At 38.5% G+C, this 20,182-nt stretch overlaps 1 protein-coding gene across 2 annotated transcripts in view; it reads right to left on the bottom strand.

Moving 5' to 3' along the window:
* The window catches only part of LOC121298491 (sodium/potassium-transporting ATPase subunit beta-1-interacting protein 4-like), a 40,112-nt gene extending 22,868 nt beyond the window's left edge, over positions 1-17,244 (bottom strand). The window contains exons 1-3 of one of the 2 annotated variants that reach the window (XM_041225632.1): positions 16,874-17,244; positions 1,908-2,045; positions 558-638 (exon numbers count right to left, since the gene is read on the bottom strand). In XM_041225632.1, the coding sequence (XP_041081566.1) occupies positions 558-638; positions 1,908-2,045; positions 16,874-16,927 (273 nt within the window). In that variant the 5' untranslated portion in view covers positions 16,928-17,244. The remainder of the gene's footprint in view (positions 1-557; positions 639-1,907; positions 2,046-16,873) is intronic. The other variant, XM_041225630.1, reaches the window with a different exon arrangement.
* Positions 17,245-20,182: the final 2,938 nt, after the last annotated feature.

The following is a 20,182-nucleotide window of genomic DNA, read 5'->3' as shown; positions in this document are numbered from 1 at the left end:
TTTTGTCTTTTGCAATTGCATCATCTTAACCTCCAACCATTTTGGATGTACATCAAAGCTTCGACAATGTTTTCAATCTGCTATTAATCTGCTATAATGTTTTCAATGTTGCTATTAAACTGTGTTTTAAACATTGTTGGAACGGAAGGCAAACAGGACACACCCCACCAGGAGGAAATATTTTTCAGTTAAGCTGTTATGTTGCGCTATTACATGAAAACATCAAATCAAACAGACAAAAGCACGACTCTTAGAAAAGCAATAATAAAGCAAATATCCAATTCCTATTAATGATGAGGAGAAAAAAAAAACACATGGATATGATTTAGAATTCAACAATGGATATGATTTAGAATTCCATAATATATATGCATGCCTTCTATCCATCTAACTATAGACAAACAGAGTGTGTGTGTGTCATATATATATATATATATTATATATATATATATATATATATATATATATTATATAATATATATATATATGTTATACTATATATATATATATATATTAAACGCAAAATTTCCAAGAGTCTCATAAAAAAATGTCCTTACCTTTGAAAGTCCTCCCACTTCCAAATAGAAACAGATAACAAAGACATTCCAAGTGACCCAAAGAGCAGTCCAGACAGCATACTAGGAAAAAATATATATAAAAACTAAATTATATGCAAGGATAAAGCATTCAAATAAATCAATACAGTACATAATCAATGGAGAGCACCATGCAGCCCCAGAAACTGCCCATCAGGGCAGGCTCATGTGTGCATCACACTCCGATTTACAGGCGTTTATTGATGGGATTTTTATTTTAGAGGTACTAAGATATTTTTAGATCTTAACAGAAAAGAAACCTGGATAAACACCCCAATAATAAGAGGACCAAGTTTTGGTATGTAGAAGTATGTTTAGGTCAGTATGTAGCCACTGTGTTAAGCAGAAGCTCAGCTGTGCACATATGTAACCCTGCTCAGAAAGAGGAGTCCACCTGGGGATCTAAGAAGATAGTTAAGAAAAACAATAAATCACAAAAAATCCTTGGAAACATGTTAGTTTATGTAGAACCAGGTCTACCAATAGGGTGTTTGGAAAGCATCGCATGTTTGTTTATGCACAGCAGTGCTTGCCAAGGATAACACATTAGTAAAACTGGTTGATACGCAAAGAAATGCAGTGTAAAAAACAATGCAATTAAATATACAGCCTATTTATTGTAACATACAGGATGCACATGTTATTAAACATGTTGTAAAATCCAAGCCCCTTGACTTTGTCCACTATACAGGACATTTTGTTTTACTGCATAACCAATTCTTAATGTATTATATTGAAGACATTCGTAGCGTTATAGAAAAACATGTTTTTTTTTTTTTTTTAATTTTATTTTCCATGTACATAAGTCACTAATTATTTAATTAATAATTTTTTTTTCTTTTCTTAAAACATTTCTCACACCGCAAAAGAGCCGTTTACAAAAGGTTACACTATGAAAATCTTTTACAGTGCAAGAGCACCAGAAACGTTGATTTTTTTTTTTTTTTTTTCATATAGCGCCTTTCATAGTGGACCACCATCACAAAGCACTTTACTAGATAAGAGACTAGGGTGTGTGAACTATGAGTCAGCTGCATAGGACAAGGAGGTTATGTGACTTGCTTGGGATCACACAATTAATCAATGGCTGAGCTGGCATTTGAACCGGGCACCTCCTGGTTACAAGCCTGTTTCTTCAACCACTGGACCACACAGCAAAGCAAGAAGAATATTAATAACCAATATCAACATACCCACCTTAAAGTAGATTTAATCCCCTACATTGCAGTGCATGCCCTTCACAAACAAGCCAACAGGCAGTTATACAGACTTCTGTATTGGTTAAATTTCAACAATATGCATGCAACTTACCACCACAATGTATCGGGGTCGGTACTGGATCGTGCCGAAGAGGCCCAGGATAACGATGATGATGTGGAAGAAGTTTGCAAGGATGGGAGCCCACTGGTACCCGAGGAAATCAAACACCTGTCTCTCTAGCGCTGCCAGCTGTGAAGAGAGAACACCCCTCTGAAAACACAGTGCTTAGCATCTCAGGGGGGAAAAAGGGATAGACTGCTTTGAGACTAACTGTTATTCACTGCAGTCTATTTCATGAGAAAGTGGAATCTATTTTCCATTCATTTTCAGAGTATCCTAATGCAATACAAAGGCTCCCATTCACAGCAAAGCCTGTTGCTGTGTGACCAACTCAGCTGATGTCAGACTCAGAAGTGGAAGGAATAACCTGTAAAACAGACTTTAAAAAATATTTTCAAAAATGAATACTTAACTAAGCGGTTTGTAGGTTGTTTGATAACACCACTGGTTGCATTGTAATTACTGCAGATCAGTTATCTTGTGACATGCTGGGGTAATTGAAAAACGACACCCTGCAGGTGCTGCACTGTCTTTTCATGGGTGCCTATATGCATGGATTCATTTTACAAGGCATTTCAAACGTGAAATGAGAATGACCCTTTTGGAAAATAACACACAATAATATATACCATACAGTGACAAATTGATTTCCCCAGCTGTGAATAAAGTAAAGGATTACCATTAACTGTAAAATAAAAAAACTGTAAATAGTCTCATTCACATTCAAATGGCGAAGAGGCATGTTTTGAGTGTCATTAGAAATTGTACTTTTTATAAAAAAAAAAAAAAAGGTGTCAGAAACTACTGGTAAAGAGATGGAAATTAGACTCAGCAGTTTCACCCATGCCAGGTGTTAACACAAGCTTGATCAGCCACAGTGTACAGATAACAAGCTAAGATCAGGCTTACTAAACTCAGTGTAAAACCAGGAAAGGCTCAAACTGCTATGCAATAGGAGTCTTATTTCCATCCATGTGGTATGGGTGTTCCAAAGCAAGTTTATTTTCCATAAAGCAGTGGGCAGCTTGTGAGATTAGAATCACATGTACATCTAGCCAGCCAAACAGAGTTTCAACTGGCAAAAAGAATCAAACCATTATGTCAAACTAACTTGTACAGTACAGTGTAACCATTGCCGGTTAAGTAAACAAGCTCAAATAAAAGGTATTGATTTGTGAGTTGGATGTATCTTCCAGAACACATTTGCTTTATCACCTACGCTCCACTGAATCTAGCCCTGACTCACTCAACACCCACTCACCACGGCCCTTCAATAATAATTTGTCACGAGCGAACACTTATTTAAAACTCTAGAAATTAGTTGTGTTACTCACTGCAGGATGCAAGCCAGAACCTCGAGATTTACCAATTACACAGGATATTAAGACCAGGAATGACATCCTACTTGACTGCGATTAATCAAGGCTGTTCGTGACAGTTAAAATTGGACAAATTGCGTTATTTCATTTTTATGGGAAATCAGAAGTAGAAGAGGGCAAGAGGTTGCAGTTTTATGTATCTTTTGATAATATTTGCCCACTACTGCAGAAGTCTTAATAGAACAACATTTTCTCCTGAAGAGGCACTTAAAAGTCCTTTGAGATGAACATCAACACTTAAAACACTTGCCAGCCAAGATCTCTAGACTTGCTTCTGAAGATAAATCATCTTTTAAGACTCACTGCCCAGAGCTTTTCCGAAACCTACTGGGACAATCGGACATCATCATAAACCTGGTTTAGTCGCTCATGGCACGGAAAATGACACTTCGGTTTTCTTTACTTCGAGGGCCATTTTAAGGGTACATCAAAACTTCAAATATCAGCACAGGGAATCCATTGACTGGCAGAATATCATGTCAATCATAAATACTTTATTTGATGGTTGCAACAGTTACAATATTGTTTCAAATACTGCTTGTTCCATATTTCTGTTAAATTACACCAAATAGAAAAAACAAGACAGAATTTCAAAAAACTTGTAGGACCATAACCAATATAATTAGTCTCAACATGTCCACTAACATGTAACTTCTCAATAAAACAGTGCGCTTTGATGTTTCTGATTTTGAATATCTTTCTGGCCGGGAGAGTTTCCTTAACTTTCCACACAGCGAGTAAGATGATATAACTGCTGGTGCAAATTGAAGAAGTTGCAGAATATAATGGATTCAAAATCAAATACAAAAACATGAAAATACTAGCCAAGGGTCACCAGCACAAGAAACTCATGAAATAAAAATCAGCCTAGGGTGTAATTGGGCTCAGAATGCAATAGCAACATTGTACTGCTGTTGAAGTGTATGGCTAATATGTAGGGGTTTTGAGTCAATTAAAACTAAGTTTAAAAAAACAAAATCTGGCAATATTGGACAAAACCACAAATATCATAATAAGGTAGTTAGAACTCCTTACTGAGATTATTACAGTCAACATCCAACAGAACATGATCCTACCCCCACCACCTCTCCAATTCCTATTCCCATTTAAATCAAAAAAGGAATAAATATTAAATCTAATTCTACCAGATTTAAAAAAAATAAAAACAAAAATTAAAAATCATAATTCTTTTACTTTTTCCAGATCGTTTCCAAAATGGTTCCACTCCTCCGGTATTACACCCAGAAAGTTCATCAGAGACTTCTCACAGCTATTGGAGGCTGTTCGCATACAATTAAGTTTGCGAAGGGTTATCATTTTCTAAATGTGCATCATCAATCATGGACAAGTTCTCAGCACTGTGCTCGGGTGAATTATGTGTTTAATAATTATCTTCAGTGCAGTGCAGATTCGTCCAGGTTAAACTTCGCATGCTGGTAGATGAGCTGTGTCTTGGCAGAAATGCAGTTGCTTTGTTACATCACTTGGAATGAGTAAAACTAGAGCGTGACAAATCAATAATGCAAAGAGTTGACTGATCCCAGGGCTTCAGAGAGTCTCAGACTGGATAATTCTAGGGACAACGGTAAAGGTGCTATGGCACTGTGAGAGGTGTAAAAGGGACAGGGTTTGATCATTAATCATGCCACACAAAGAGTACATGCAAATGAAAAAAGAGAGATCACACAGCCCTGGCCTTTGATTACTTCCACGAGCTTGGAGAGTTCCGCAGTATGATCCCGGATAGCAAGCTCAAGGATTACATGTTTTTAATATGGAATGAACTGCCTGGAGAGCGCTGGTTCACATCCAGGTTATGTCACTTGGAGTTTGGGGCGGTGTACAATTGGCCGAGCGCTGTCCGGGTAGGGAGGGCTCAGGTCGGCAGGGTAATCCTCTGTTCACCGCACACCAGCGACTCCTGTGGCTGGCAGGGCGTCTGCGGGTCTGTTGTAGAGCCAGTCGGATCCGTGCTGTCCTCCGGCACTATGGGTCTAGTGGCTTCATTGTGGACCTGCAGTGCGAAGAGATGGCTTGGCAGGGCATGTTTCAGAGGACCCGCGTGTCTGCCTCCGTTTCGTGAAGTCGGTCCGGGAGTTACAGCGGTGGCGATCAATACATGCAATTGGCGATTCCAAATTGGGGAAAAAATTCCATTGACGACTACTAAGTTTTATAATAAAAATAATTAAAAAAAAATCTTACTAGACTAAACTACGTAACACTCGAAAAAATCTATCATGCATGCTCAATTAAACTTTTTTTGCTGGATGTACCAATAGTAAAGGCTTATTGTTGTCATTATGTGCCTCTATTGCATCAGGACTCTGCAATGCAAAGCCCTTTTTAAGCATGAACAGGCGTGTGTGTGTGCATTATTATTACCACTTGCATTTCATTAAATCACAACCCTTGCTTCTCAGCCAAGTTGTTTGGACAGTGAATAACAAGATGGCTGGCCCTTAATGGTGTGCTGTGCTCTTGTTCCTTCAATGCAGCTAGTTGTTTAATTCTGGTATGAGGACACTCATCATAGTGATTATAAGAGGGGAAAGTACTGAAAGTATTAAAAAACATATATATTCAAAGTAAAACCTGTTTTATATTCTTGAGCATTGCCATAGGCTGTCAGTGTCTCCTTTGTGCCTTCTCAACCTGCCATTTCATATTTGATATTCAAACAAACATTGGTCTCAATCCTCAGAACAATTAAGTGTTAACACAGGTAGGCTTATCTTTCAGGATTGCTTGGAAATATGCTTCTCTCCCCACGTCCGTCATTCAAAGCGAAGGCTGTAGATTAACTCAGACACCTCCCTTGGTTTGAAGTAATCAAAGTACTGACTTTCTCCAGACACTTGATAGAAACAGGGGGAAGGATTGCGTTCATAATTTTTTTTTTTTTTTTATCGAATTCATCTCAACATTATGTTTTTGGGTCTCAAATTATCCACCTTAAGCATCTGTTTTTAAAACTAGGCTTGACGCCATAGCGGATTTAGTATTCTTGTACAGTAATTGGCATGCCAACTGATATCAACAGTAAAAAGCTTTTGCAATTAGACATTCTCTTTAGGATAACAAGGATACCAAATACGATAAGCTCGCAAATGCTAATGAGAAGTGACAAAACTAGGGGTGGGGGGGGGGGTGGAGGGGGATGCACACACTGCACATTGACTCAAATAGAATTCAGGTTAGGAATTTCATCTTAAATTTGCCTCAGTAAATAGAATCCCATCGAGCACATAATTCAAAATAATATTGGTGATTCGTAGCGTAATTATAAACTGAGGTCACAGCATGATATCTATCATGATACATGTTATGGTTCTGTTGGGATACTTTGTATGGGTAATCAGATTACATGATATTAATGATGAACTATTTTGTTAAAAGCGAGATAGTTATATAATTTATTCATACTATAAAAATCACATTTATTCCCTTATAATAACATCTGCTGGATTACAAGAAGCTATGTTCATGCATCACAATAAACAAGAAACACACTTACATGCCGATTCAATATATCACGTAACCAAAGTAACAGCGTTCAATTCACCAATAAGCAGTGAATAAATACACCGCTATTGGAAAACGCCTGACAGTTTGTTTTTGAACCAAAATACCAATACTCTCCACAATTTCTGAAATCTTAAGCCACACTATTTGTGCTACAAATACTGCTATCTCCATTATGAACAAACTTGTTTGTCAAAGACATCTGAAGAAGACTTCTTCTAATCTACATATAAGCAATACAAAACTGTCCTTGGAATACGCAAGATTTCTAGAGGAGACAGAACAAGGTGTCCTTTTAAAAACAATGTTGCATCAATTATAAATAAACACATGAACACTGGCCTTAGACATTTTCAGATGAGCGAGTACAATATTACTCAAGGAGACAGGGGGTTAGCACCAGTCTGTTCTGTTTTGGGATCAATGATTTACATTTCGTATATCAGCCTATTATAACACAAAGGAAAGAATGCTTTATATATTTCCATTCTACAGTATTCTGTATTTCAGTTAAGGAGACCATCGAAGCAGTTGAAGCCATTTTCAGGCTACGTTTTTATTAGACACACCCAGGCACATGACCGCCAGCTCAAACTACCTTACAAAAAAGAATGGCCGAAAACGGCTATGCTTGTTTCCAGCCCTGTATAATATGCAATTAAAACGTGCCAGTTACTTAATCCACAATCATGCTTTCAAAAGGTGATCTTATATTATAGATGTGAACAGCGTATTAGTTAACCCTATAATAACTGGGTAACAGTTAAACTAATTGCCATGCTTGTTCATCAGCCTATTTGCATGTCATGACTAAATGAATGAATTTAGCTGTCTCAGTTGTGTTTTAATTAAAAGGCCTTCTGCAGGAACGTTGTTATAATGAAGGCAAGTCCATCAGGAGAAAACAGTGTAAGCACAGTGCCCAGTGTTGAGATTAGAAGGAAATTGAGACAGGTCTGGTCAACCTGAACAGGCTTCAGTCAGCTTCACAACTCTGCACCAGGTACAGCAGGTGTGGCAGCTAAAAGAGAAGTTCAGAGGAGGTTAATGAGTTCATTGTGCAGAGAAAAAGAACACCAGCTTCCTGGTTAACAATTTACTTACAGATGCAATATCCATTTCGTTTGCACTGACCACCCAGCTCACATCTAAAGTACTGGTCCTAATACTTGCCTACATTACAGTAACGTAGTCAGAGTGTTCTACGGAACCACATAAAAACCATGTAAAAAGTTTCTTTTTTTCTTACAAATCCTCTAAAAAAATCTGAATGATTAAACTTGTACCTTCTATTTAAATATATAAAAGCAGCCTAATGCCTGGCCGAAACCTTGCTACGTTTTTAACTTCTTTTCAAATAATATATAATAAACAATGGAAATTTGATCTACAATCTATCATAGCGTTGAACCTCTTTTTTTTTTTTTTTTATCAATTGTTACACACAAAATCCGAAAATATTTAAACACAGCCTGAATTTTAATGTCACCTCCCATATGCACTTTTTGCAGACACTGGCTGTTTAAGTTGCTATGGTAACAGTCCTTTGGGGCATATCTGTCTAAAAGTTCTCACCCAAGACACCATGCTCCACCCTCAAAGGTCACTTGTTTAATTGGCCATAGGGGGGTTGCTGAAGCTCTCTATCGAATGTTTTCAGGCAGATGCAATAAATCAGCAGCTTGAATCAATAATTTAAACAAACTCAGGCCTTACTTTCACACGCAAGCAGTGAAACCTTAATGCACATCGGCTGGCTATTAAAAGAGAGAGGGACTTTACTGCTTCTTAACCTGCAAAAACGTACCAAAGCAAAACCAAAAACTGAAGAGAAATTCAAAAACGAGTTTATCGCCGACTTCCCTCGCTCTCTCTATAATGGGGTCGACCTAAAGATAGCTGCTGTAAAACAGATCATAACCTGCCGTGGGCTCTTCCAGTCCATTACTGTAATGATAAGTGGTCATGTTCTTCTTGATTTCACAGTTTTAACAGCGTTCCATGTGGAAGGGTTATAATAAGAGTCTGCTCAATAGAATTATATGTGTGCAGAAGAGCACAGAAGTACTTCACTTCTATTAATGTAATAGTTATCACATGTAATTGCTTGTATGGGTATTGATTGATCTTTAGACCAAAATATTCAGACATTTCAGAAGCAGCTTTATTGGGTATGGGGTTTATCTTGAGTGTTGCCGAGCACAAAGCTTCGGTTACATCACACTTAAATCTAATGTTTTTTTTTTTTTATAAACTAAACTGTGCCAGAATTCTCAACCATGCACCTTGCAATAGGAACAAGTGGGACGAAGCATGTCACTGTATCTTGTACATTAGATTATATTTTTCTATAGTTTGTAAATGTTAATAATACGCCAACTGCACTGATGATATCTCTCTAATAAAGCTTAAGGGTGGCAAGCCTGCAGAAGCTTCTTATAGGAGAAAAGTTACATTCTGTGTAAACTCAGAGTGGGTCAATTCATGTTGAACACACTGAGGAAATCCCCTGTGCAAGTAAATATAATGGAGTTGGATGCATATCGATATATATGGGGTTGTCTGTCCATTTATCCATCCATTTCTATGACACACTTACAATTTTCCATTGTGATTAAATAATGAATTGCTAATTCTTCTACTATACAATTTTGCTCATACTGCTGATTATATATATATATATATATATATATATATATATATATATATATATCTATATATATATATATTAAGACCATCAAAATATCAACTGTAAAATCAAATAACTTTCTCATTATATAAGACCTGCATCAACTGTTTCATCATAAGGAAAGCTCTCATTATTAATTTCTCGCCATGGCAGGGGGGTCTATGATACTGACAATCAAGTTTAAAATGAAAAGAAAAAAAGATATTATATTCTGGATGACTACCAGACTAATCTACCACCCGACTCCTCTGTGAATATAATCTCAAAATTGTGTTATACTCCCCAAGGAATTAAATTCCCTTTGAAGTCTCCTTCAAATGTATGGAAATGTTGCTTTAAAAAGCACTTCATAGAGCCAAAAGCTTAATCTTTAATGGCAAGAAAGAAGGAACCCTCTAACTCTGTATCATAATTAATCCTGCAAGTCTATCTCGAGCGCACAGAGAAACACATGCAAGAATTTGGATGGAAGACAGCCTAATTTACCCCTGTCCTGCCACGGGTGTCTCAAACTAATTCATAATGCTTGTCATGGAAGCATTTTGCAGGATTAAATATATCAGGTCCAGACAGAGCTGAAACACTACAATATGTATAGGGTTATCCTTAGCAACTACACAGCATGCATGTATAGGAACTGTGTGCCAGCCCTGAAGGGTGTTCACACTGACATCTCGAATGTTCTTGTGATTACATGGCCAGATGTCATCAGACATCTAGGAAGAACAGTGACAGGAGTGTCAACCCAAAACAGCCTAGATTAAAAGAGACAGACCAATCTGTCTTTGATCTAGTCATGTACTGGTGACTACAGCTGCCTTAATCAAAATACAGACAACTGCACATCAAATCTGAGAATTATTTTAGCAATAGGAGTGCATCAGGGAATTGGAACTGGTGGGGAGGGGGTGGTGAAAATTATTCCTTGTTCTTTTGTGGAATAACACACTTCAATCATTTTAGTCAACCAGATTTCTTATGACAAGCACATCTCTGAATATAAACATGGCTCTACTGAAATTTCTTGCCTCAAATGCTGCAAAATCATTGCCCTCATTTACATGGGCAGTGTATGCTCATTCCTTTTCTTAAAAAGCACAGGGCTAATACAGATCAGAGATACCCAAGCTTAATTATTCCAAAGTCCTGTACGAAGACAATGATCAAACCTGTCCTGCCATCAAGGAGGCCTGGTGCAGTTTAAGCCCTGGTAGCTAACTGGAATTGCATAGTTTGGCCCCAAAGCCACCCTTTTCACACTTCTTGTGTGATGGTAGTGCAGCTCAGGAGTAGCAAAAATGTCTATCTTCCCAACGTGTCTCTTTCAAAGGCTTCTCTGGTCCATCAGCCCTCCAGAACCACTGGAAACAAGGTGGCTGATTTTTTTTTAAAAACAACAAAACAGTAGGAGATCAATCAGACACATATAAACACCTGTCCTGCGAGCATGAAAAAGCAGAGCTCTCCAGCTGGGCAGTCCATTAACGAAACTGACCCTGGCTTTCTCACAAGCACCAGATTTGAACAAAGAAAAACAAAAACATCATTACTGTGGCCTTGCATTACCCACCTTCACAGACTGGACAAGCCTGCCATTTCCCATAGGAAGACTGCCGACATCAATCATGCTGTTCACAAGGGGCTTGGTAATTCAAACCTAGATGGCAATGGATGTGCAGGCAGCATTTTCTTAAATGATACTCTTAAATGACAACATCTAGACAACGCTGCTGAGGTTTACTTGGTTTATGCCGAGTAAACAGTTGGATGTATAAGCCCTAATGAATTGAGAATTGCTCTGCAAAACCTTCTTTGCAAGCGTTTTTGTTTTTTTTTTTTTTTTTAAGATACCTTAACATGACTCTGGAAATTATTTATAAGAAAAACCAAAACATCGACAAACAAAAAACATACATGTTTCCTCTACATTGATGTGTGGTTCCTAACACGAAGATTTATAATTTGTTTAAAAAAATAAAAATAAATAAAAATCTATCAATACGGCTTGATTCCACGGTAACTATGATCAAAGGAATTCAGGTAAGACAAAATAAAATGGAAATAATCAAAACTTATGCCATGTGGTTGATAGAAGATGGTTGATTGCGTTCACTTCTCATTTAAAAGCAATTCACTTAAAGAAGAATAAATGTAACCTGTCAAATAAAATTAAAGCTCACATTAAAATAGTATTTTAATCCACCAACAACATAATGCGGTTCTCCCTTAGCCTGTACCACAATCTTCTATAAAGCAGCTGATTCTGCAATAAGGAATAGCCGTCTGTTATAAAGCATCAGTGACTATCATTGTTTGCAGAGCAATACAGGGTTAAACGATGCCAGGCGCTGTTAAGAACAACTGATTTAATGCCAACCCTACAGCTAGAATATCCTAAAGTGGTACAGGGAACTGCAGCATCTCGCAGTGCAATGTTGTGTAATTCTGTGGACCCTTTCAACACTCCCGCCTCAAGTCTTCTATTAAATGTGAAGCATGCAGGGGGTGCAGTATCCTCTTCTACAGAAGTAAAAGCAAATGTAAAGAGATACTGGAGGGTTTCAGGGTGTGTGTATGCGAGTGTGGCTCACAGCAACAACTCATAATTCCTGAGCTAATAGCCTGACTCATAAATGAGACAAGGTCCAATTCCAGTAGTTTTCCATGAGAACTGGTCTTGTGTTTAAAAGGGCAGTGGAGAGCGGGGACAGTTGTAAGAGATTCATGAACAGGGGTCAGCATAGAGACAGCAAGGCTTTTTTAGTTCCACAACTATCTGCACAGCAGCCTAGTCCTAACTTTTTCTGGAGAAGAACTTCTTGTTCTGTTCTTAACTTATTGTTTCCTCCAGTGCCAAATGGATACACATAAAAGGGAGGTTGATATACACACACACACACACACACACACACACAGGGTGGGCATTAGTCATGCTTTTTTTAGGGTTTTTCTGTTTGGTAGTGGCTAGATAACAATGGTGTTTATATGAGCACAAGAGGGAAATTAAAAGAAATTACAAGTGTCAAGAGAAGTCATTCTTTGTGTAAAAAGAGGCTTTTCAAGGTGATTCATCAAATGAGACGGTGACAGCAGTAATAGCTATTGCATGGAGCAGGCAGTTTGATGATGGGCACATAAACCTATGTGGAGTGAGGCTTCTAACAAACGGATGGATAGTGTTTAACTGGTTGAGTGTTTAACAAAAAAGATGAACCTCCTCCCTCCCAAACTCTCCGCCGAACCTCCTCTCCCTCCCAAACTCTCCGCTCAACCTCCTCTCCCTCCCAAACTCTCAGCTCAACCTCCTCTCCCTCCCAAACTCTCAGCTCAACCTCCTCTCCCTCCCAAACTCTCAGCTCAACCTCCTCTCCCTCCCAAACTCTCAGCTCAACCTCCTCTCCCTCCCAAACTCTCAGCTCAACCTCCTCTCCCTCCCAAACTCTCAGCTCAACCTCCTCTCCCTCCCAAACTCTCAGCTCAACCTCCTCTCCCTCCCAAACTCTCAGCTCAACCTCCTCTCCCTCCCAAACTCTCAGCTCAACCTCCTCTCCCTCCCAAACTCTCAGCTCAACCTCCTCTCCCTCCCAAACTCTCAGCTCAACCTCCTCTCCCTCCCAAACTCTCAGCTCAACCTCCTCTCCCTCCCAAACTCTCAGCTCAACCTCCTCCCTCCCAAACTCTCCACTGAACCTCCTCCCTCCCAAACTCTCAGCTCAACGCAGGACGTTTGGTTTTTACAGTCCTGGCCCTGAACCCATCCCAGGGTCAATTATAATGATCTTAACAGCAGCTCCTCTGAGTTTTACCACATTAGTATTTATTGCATCACTACAGATATACAGTGGAAATATACAGGTCCACGACAGAGCAGGGTTACATCATCAGCAACACTGAATACATCTAACACACAGACACCCAATCCTGTGCAAAGAATAGCACTGGCATCTTTAATGAGTGCTGGTGATTTCCGGGTAAACGCTAGCAGGATGGGGTCCACAAATAACTGTCTGTAGCAATTCCTCAACAATGTGGGCTGTATTCATAAACCATCGCCACCCCAATAAACACAAAACTTCAACAATGAGTTGACTGGTGCACTTAATAAATGCGACCTAGAAAGTATACCCCTATAAAAGTATATCTTTGTAAATGCAAAGCATAGTAAACCAAGTGTCTGCTGGGTACTAGTGAGAAAATGAAACATTACTGTATTTAGCCTTAGCAAGCCAACATTAGACCCAGCCCAATTTATTCCTGGAACAAATTTTTGTGTAAACAGATACAATCCACTAGGGCAGAAGATAAAAGAGGAGCAGCATGTGATCAATCAGGTTGTCTAAATAAAAAGATCAGACCCCCATCAACAAGCACAAAGAGATTGCAGGTAGACAGCCTGACACTGACAAGGTGATGGGAAATGAAAAGAGAGATATCACCTGTGACAGAAAACCATGAGCAAACACATCACAAAACCACCCCCCGGGAACCAAGAGACTCGAGGAGGAATGGGGACTGGATTCAGAGTGAGTGATCAGATCAGACACAGTTTACAAGAACACAGGAAAGACTGCCTTAGATCAACTGAGTAAAAGACCTACCATCAGAAAAGAGTAGACTCAGAGTAGATTAGATAACAATCAATAACAACCAATCATGTAATGCGGGGAGAGCAAACTGCTCAATTAGTCTCTTCCATTCAGCACACATCCCGAGTGGTATTCTTGAACAACATTTCAGTCATCACTGAAATGCAAGTCTCAAACTGAGCTTCAAAATATTAAAGTATATTGTATTAACTACAAAAGTGCTAATCCAAGATCTCCAATGTAGTGATTATCTTTTGTTCCTTCTGATTGTGCAGCTACATGAGACCTGAAATGTTAGTCTTAAGTAATCACTATCCCAAAGTACATGATTCTACAAATTGGTTCATTGTACTGAAGCTTAATGTTTCTAGAATACAAAGAAAAAGCTTTTTTGGGGTAAAAAAAAACTTAAAAAAACAACATCATGTAATAAGCAAGAGCCCAAGTTAACAAGTATTTTGTTAATTCCACTTTGAAGGACAGAGCAGATGGCCAGAACCTTAATGCCTGCTATCCTGACAGCAGTCAGTCCGGTCACTTCCTCAGAGCGGTGTTGTGCTACAACAGTGTTACAGCAGGCGAGGGTGTCCGAATGGAAGAATCATGGTAATAATATAAAACACTGTCTATATGACCATGCACACACACACACAGATGGACAGATCTCTCAATTTGAAGTCAAGATTATGAAACGCAGTAACTTCTGCTTAACATCTCCTCTCATTAGGCAGGTATTTTGAGTTTGTTATCTAAAACAGATCCGCAACACCTCAACAGTCCTCAACAAGTTTCATCCCAATTAGACAAGCAGTGTTCTAAATATCTGTGACTCTCCACAGTGTGATGGTCGCATCCACTATAAAATTGACTACATATGCATCCTCTACAGGAGATAAGGAGAGCTATAGGAACCAAATTCCTACATTAAACCCTTAGATAACTTGCTGTGCATCTTCTTAGATCATTTCAGAACTGCCTTCTTGATTAATAGACTTGTTTTTCAGAATGATATTGAACAGTATGTACCTACACTTTCTTGCAATTTGCCAAAATAATTTTTTTAACATTACAAATCTGACTTTTAGGACTCTATTTAATACCACATGCTGGAATGTAATAAAAATGAACTTACTACACAATGGTTCTTTAATTACTTCTTGAAGAGACAATGGAGACGTCTCATTCATTGTGTCTGACTAAATACGATATCTTTCAGTCCACTGCTCCCTATTCAAAGAGATGCAGGGTGTGTATTCTTCATCTTTATTTTCAACTACCTTCATTTGTATTCGTTTGGCTTGATTTGTATGTATCTTTTTTCTCTTATTATATACAATAATAATAATAATAATAATAATAATAAAACCAAAAAATATCCATTTGCTAGAATATGATATTTTTGGTTACATTTTATTCTTCAATTTCTTTCTCAATCTATTTATTTTAGTGTTTAGGGTTTAACACTCCCCCCCGAAAAAAAAAAAAAAACAGAGTGTTTGAAATCAACTGCAATAATTCCACTCGCCCCGATTTACATGACAAAGAATCAAGCAAAAAGGAATTTGATAGAGCGCTGACTGGCTCCTCTGTTCTCAAAGAATCACCAAAAAGCGAAATGCAGCAGAATTCTGGCGTCACAAAAACAAGCAACCAACGACTCTGCTGTACTGCTGTCTTATCCGGGGTCTCCTTTACATTTATCCCACAAATATGCAAGTAGTCCTCCAGGCAATGCAGGCAGCATGCTTGGAATTACAATTTGATCTTATCTGTCAGAAAGTCAACAGAAACCTTATCTTTATTTATTTATTTATTTATTTTTGCCTTTACCAAAGTAGCACCACACAACCGTGCATTGTAAAAGTAAACAGCAATTGTTTGGTAAACATGAAGTGCTCAGTAAAATACAAGAGATGACACCGTTCAATTTAACAGAGCATCGGTTTTGTGATTTGTGAATTCCAAATTAAAACTACAGGTTAAGGTTTATATAAGGACAACTATACGCATACAGCTTGCGAATCTCTTAGCGTTTGCGGAGCAAAACGGGGTGTTCAGTTCTGTTTTTATCTGGGCGCATAGAAAGAAGAATTGTAAGTGCTGGGTCCTGCGTTGACAGACTCACTCGACATTACTGGCTGGAAAAGTAATTTATTAGCCAGTGTTATTATTCTCCTTAGATTCCCTGCTCCCGCTCAATTTTTCAAGCACCGCTTGTATGGCGTTATCCTTTTAAGAACAAGGTCGTTGTGTGAATAACATTCTTGCATTCATTAACTATTAACAAAAGTGAATAACAGCCATGAGCTCATGGAAAAAGCCACCAACTGAGTATATCTCTCAAACGGAAAGAAGAAAAACAAAAAACTTACTCCGATTAGTATCCTTAGATAAATATCCGCATGTGTTTCATAAGCAAATTAGACAAAAAAAAAAACTGCAAACAGTATTAAACCATAGAAATACACTCACTGCACTATATATTCTAGTTTGAATGGAAACCGTTAGTTAAATATAAGCTCTGTCTCTGTGAAAAACTGTTAACATTGCAAGCTGATCATTCGCCAGCAAACAAAACACATTAGCGGCATTACAGCAAACTAATATCCGCTCACCTTACATGAAAACCGTTCTTAATTTCTTAAACAACTGTTTGTTTCGCCCTCGTTAAAACTACAGCAAAACAGGTTTATTTGCAATATGCGTGTTCAATCACAAGGCAAACCACCACACCAAGAGTGAAAACACAAAGGGAAATAATTGTTCGAAAAAGCTTACCAGCTGAAAAGTGCAAAGGAAAATCAGCGTGCATCTTCCAGAGCAGCACCCCATTCTAATCTCGCACTGGACTGGAGCGGAATGGGATCCGAGTGTTCTCTAGAAACAAAGTAATTCAATTAAACCAACAGCTCTTTAGAACAATATGAATGAATGAATGAATGAATCGGACTGGAACTACGCCAGGGGGGGGGGGGGGAGTCTGTATTTAGTTTTTACAGCGAGCTAAGCATTGTTGTCGTGTGTTATTAAAGTCAGTGTTCACAGGGTGATCCATAGACCTACTCCCACAGGAGATGTAGAGCTCAGGTTTGGCTGTGCTCAGTTGAAACTGGCTGAGAGCACTCCACGTGAAAACCACGGGAAGGGGCGAGAGGGTCTCCTTTTTAAAGGGGAATGGTCATCGTGTTTTTGCTGCACGGAATATGTTAACGTGTATTGTTTAGTTCCGGTCATAAAGCCAATTTTACAACATTCAATAAAGTTCAGAAATATATGTTAATAATGAGACATTACAATTAAAAGATGTTTTGATTTTTTTTTATCAGCAAGTCATTTGGTATTGTATTAATTAAGTACATTACATTATATCACTGTCTGTATACCATACCGTCATAACATCGCTTTAAATCAAATAAAAATCACTGCCTGCACGAATCGTCTGCCGATTTTTAATAAACTATGCACTGTAATACCAAACCTATTTAATTAAGTGCGTGCATCCAGTATGCAGCTGTTGACGGGGAGGTCGGTTCTTCATACAGTAGCCTATGTCTCTAATAATGTTCTCAGTAAAACCAGCTGTCACGTAAAAAATGGAAACAAGCCATCTCTGAACTCAGGACAGCGGAACAGTGTGGAGTTTCAAGACAGCATTCAAAGACACTAAAGCGCCACCTGGTGGCAGGTGCACCGCTAATAACCAAATACAAGACCTTTTTAGAAGGGGCAAGTGTATTTACATTAAAGGTCAACGTTGTAAAATTATTATTATTATTATTATTATTATTATTATTATTATTATTATTATTATTATTATTAATAGATGTCTCTTGTCTATTTTTGTAGATTTCAGTAAAATGCTGCTACATTCATGCTAAACTCTATACTTAATAATACGAACATCCTTCTCTATTCACTGAACTGTCTCTGCCTGCAAAACGGCCTCTGATATGTTAACCATGAACACATTAACATCAAATAAACGGTGTGTTTGTGAATACTGTTCTGTCAGTGTAAACCTCTGTGTTTCTTTTCAGAAAGGGACTTACAATTGAACTGCAGAGCTAGGATGTATACATGTGGCAGGGGCCCCGTTGCAGCTTGCACAGTACTCGGGGTGAAATGAATGGCAGTTTCACTCCATTCCTTCCATTCAGGCTTTTCCAGCTTGTTTCATAATAGAAGACCCTTTTAACCGCAGTGCCTTCAATCCCATGGTAACCCCTGGTTTTAAAGCGTCATAAATCTTTTACACAGAAGCTGGGAGAGCTGGGAAGCCTATCACATCTGATCACATCACAGCTCTCAACTAGTCTACTTTTAACATGCCATTGCCTCTCAAAATGCTCGCTCATCATGAAGCGAGTTTAATAGACCGTCCTGTTTTCCTTACATTGACAGCATGCAAGTGCAATGGCGTTGTGGAGAAAATGGGAACCACAGCCTTTAAAAGAGTTGAAGTTTTCAGTAGATGAAAAAGAAAAAATATTGCAGTCGACATATCTTTTATAGGTCCAACATGAGGGTAATGGAGCTGCAAGCTTCCGAGACCACAGCAGTTAAAAGTGGAAAAGAAATCACACCGATGATTACATTCCAAAAAGAAACAAGACTGTTAAATAACTGACCCGCCGACTAAATTATTATTATTATTTTCTGGACTGAAATTGTATATTTGAAATGATGTTGGCAGCATTGTTCTGTAACTCGTCCTGTTCTTTTGTGCTGAATCCTATCAATCTCGGCTCCCACAGGGCGGAAGGTGAGTTCAGTAGGGATTCCAGCTGCTCTAACAGCTGCTAGGGCAATTCATTCCAGATTGTCTGGCAAGTTCCTGTACAAGTCAACAGTTGCTGTAACGCTACGAGAAAATCACAACTGACAACATCATTTCACTTTCCAAAATTCAGAATATAGGAATCAGCAAGTGTCATTAGAGCTGGGTCTTCGAAATGTGCAGCGTCCTGTGTCGTCAAATGTTAAAATTAACTTCAGCAACAAAACTCAGCTACACAGATGTAACGACTAGGCAATCATTGTTCAGGTAAGGGTCTGATGTGCAGACCTCACAGCATGTTATTGTCTATATACAAGTTCTGCTGCAAAGGGTACAAGGTCATACTTGCTCGAGGCGCATTTTAACCCATTAAACGCCACTTGCAAACGGAAAGAGCGAGAGAGAGAGAGAGAGAGAGAGAGAGAGAGAGAGAGAGAGAGAGAGAGAGAGAGAGAGAGAGAGAGAGAGAAAGACAGAGAGAAACCCACCTTGTAATTAGTCTTAATAAATAATTAATTGTCATCTTTTGAGATTTTATTTGTAGTTCTCATTACCCAGTATCTGCATGAATAATACATTTAAAGGGTACACTTTCATGTGAGTTCATATGCTGAGAGGCAAAATGTATAGGATATAATGCTGCTTACAACTATACCTCATATATTACTAATCCGCATGGGAACATACATGATGGGGTAAAATGCATAGTAATGACCATGATATAGATAACGATGTACAGTGAATGTCACACCTTCTCGGAGAACAACAGTTATTCTTCAGCCTTTCAAGATTGACTGAACCCAATTCCTTTTGCACCCGAAGCATCTCAAGTCTGCAAATCTGATGCAGATGGACAGCTGAATTAGACTACGGATGCATTATACATGCCTATCTGTATTATAGGTGCAGAGCTACATGTCTTCTTTATTTTCACATTGATATCCTGGTGAAAGTGAAAAAAGGTGACTTGTGTTACCCACAGCGAACAAAAGGGGGTATTTCTGTCTTTCCGGCTTCAACCGTATGGAAAATGAACAGTGTTGTATGTATACAGGTGTCGCATGCATACTCTGTGTGTTATCTTCTGTAAATCGTATTTCTACGTTCTTAAATATACGTAAATGGTAATAGTATAAATTAGGAGGAAATACTGCTGATCTACAGTAAATGACTTCGGAATGACGTGAAAGTCCACCTTCTTTTAAAAACTATATACTTTTTTGTATTGTACTCTAGCATATACCTTACAGACCTGGTATCGACTTGATTGCCCCAGCTCGACATGTATACAACAAATTTCCAGCAGAGGG

The sequence above is a fragment of the Polyodon spathula genome, chromosome 23 (assembly GCF_017654505.1).
Source record: "Polyodon spathula isolate WHYD16114869_AA chromosome 23, ASM1765450v1, whole genome shotgun sequence".
Classification (NCBI taxonomy): domain Eukaryota; kingdom Metazoa; phylum Chordata; class Actinopteri; order Acipenseriformes; family Polyodontidae; genus Polyodon; species Polyodon spathula.
The sequence above is the reverse complement of the archived record's forward strand: the minus strand, read 5'-3'. Positions and strand labels throughout refer to the sequence as shown.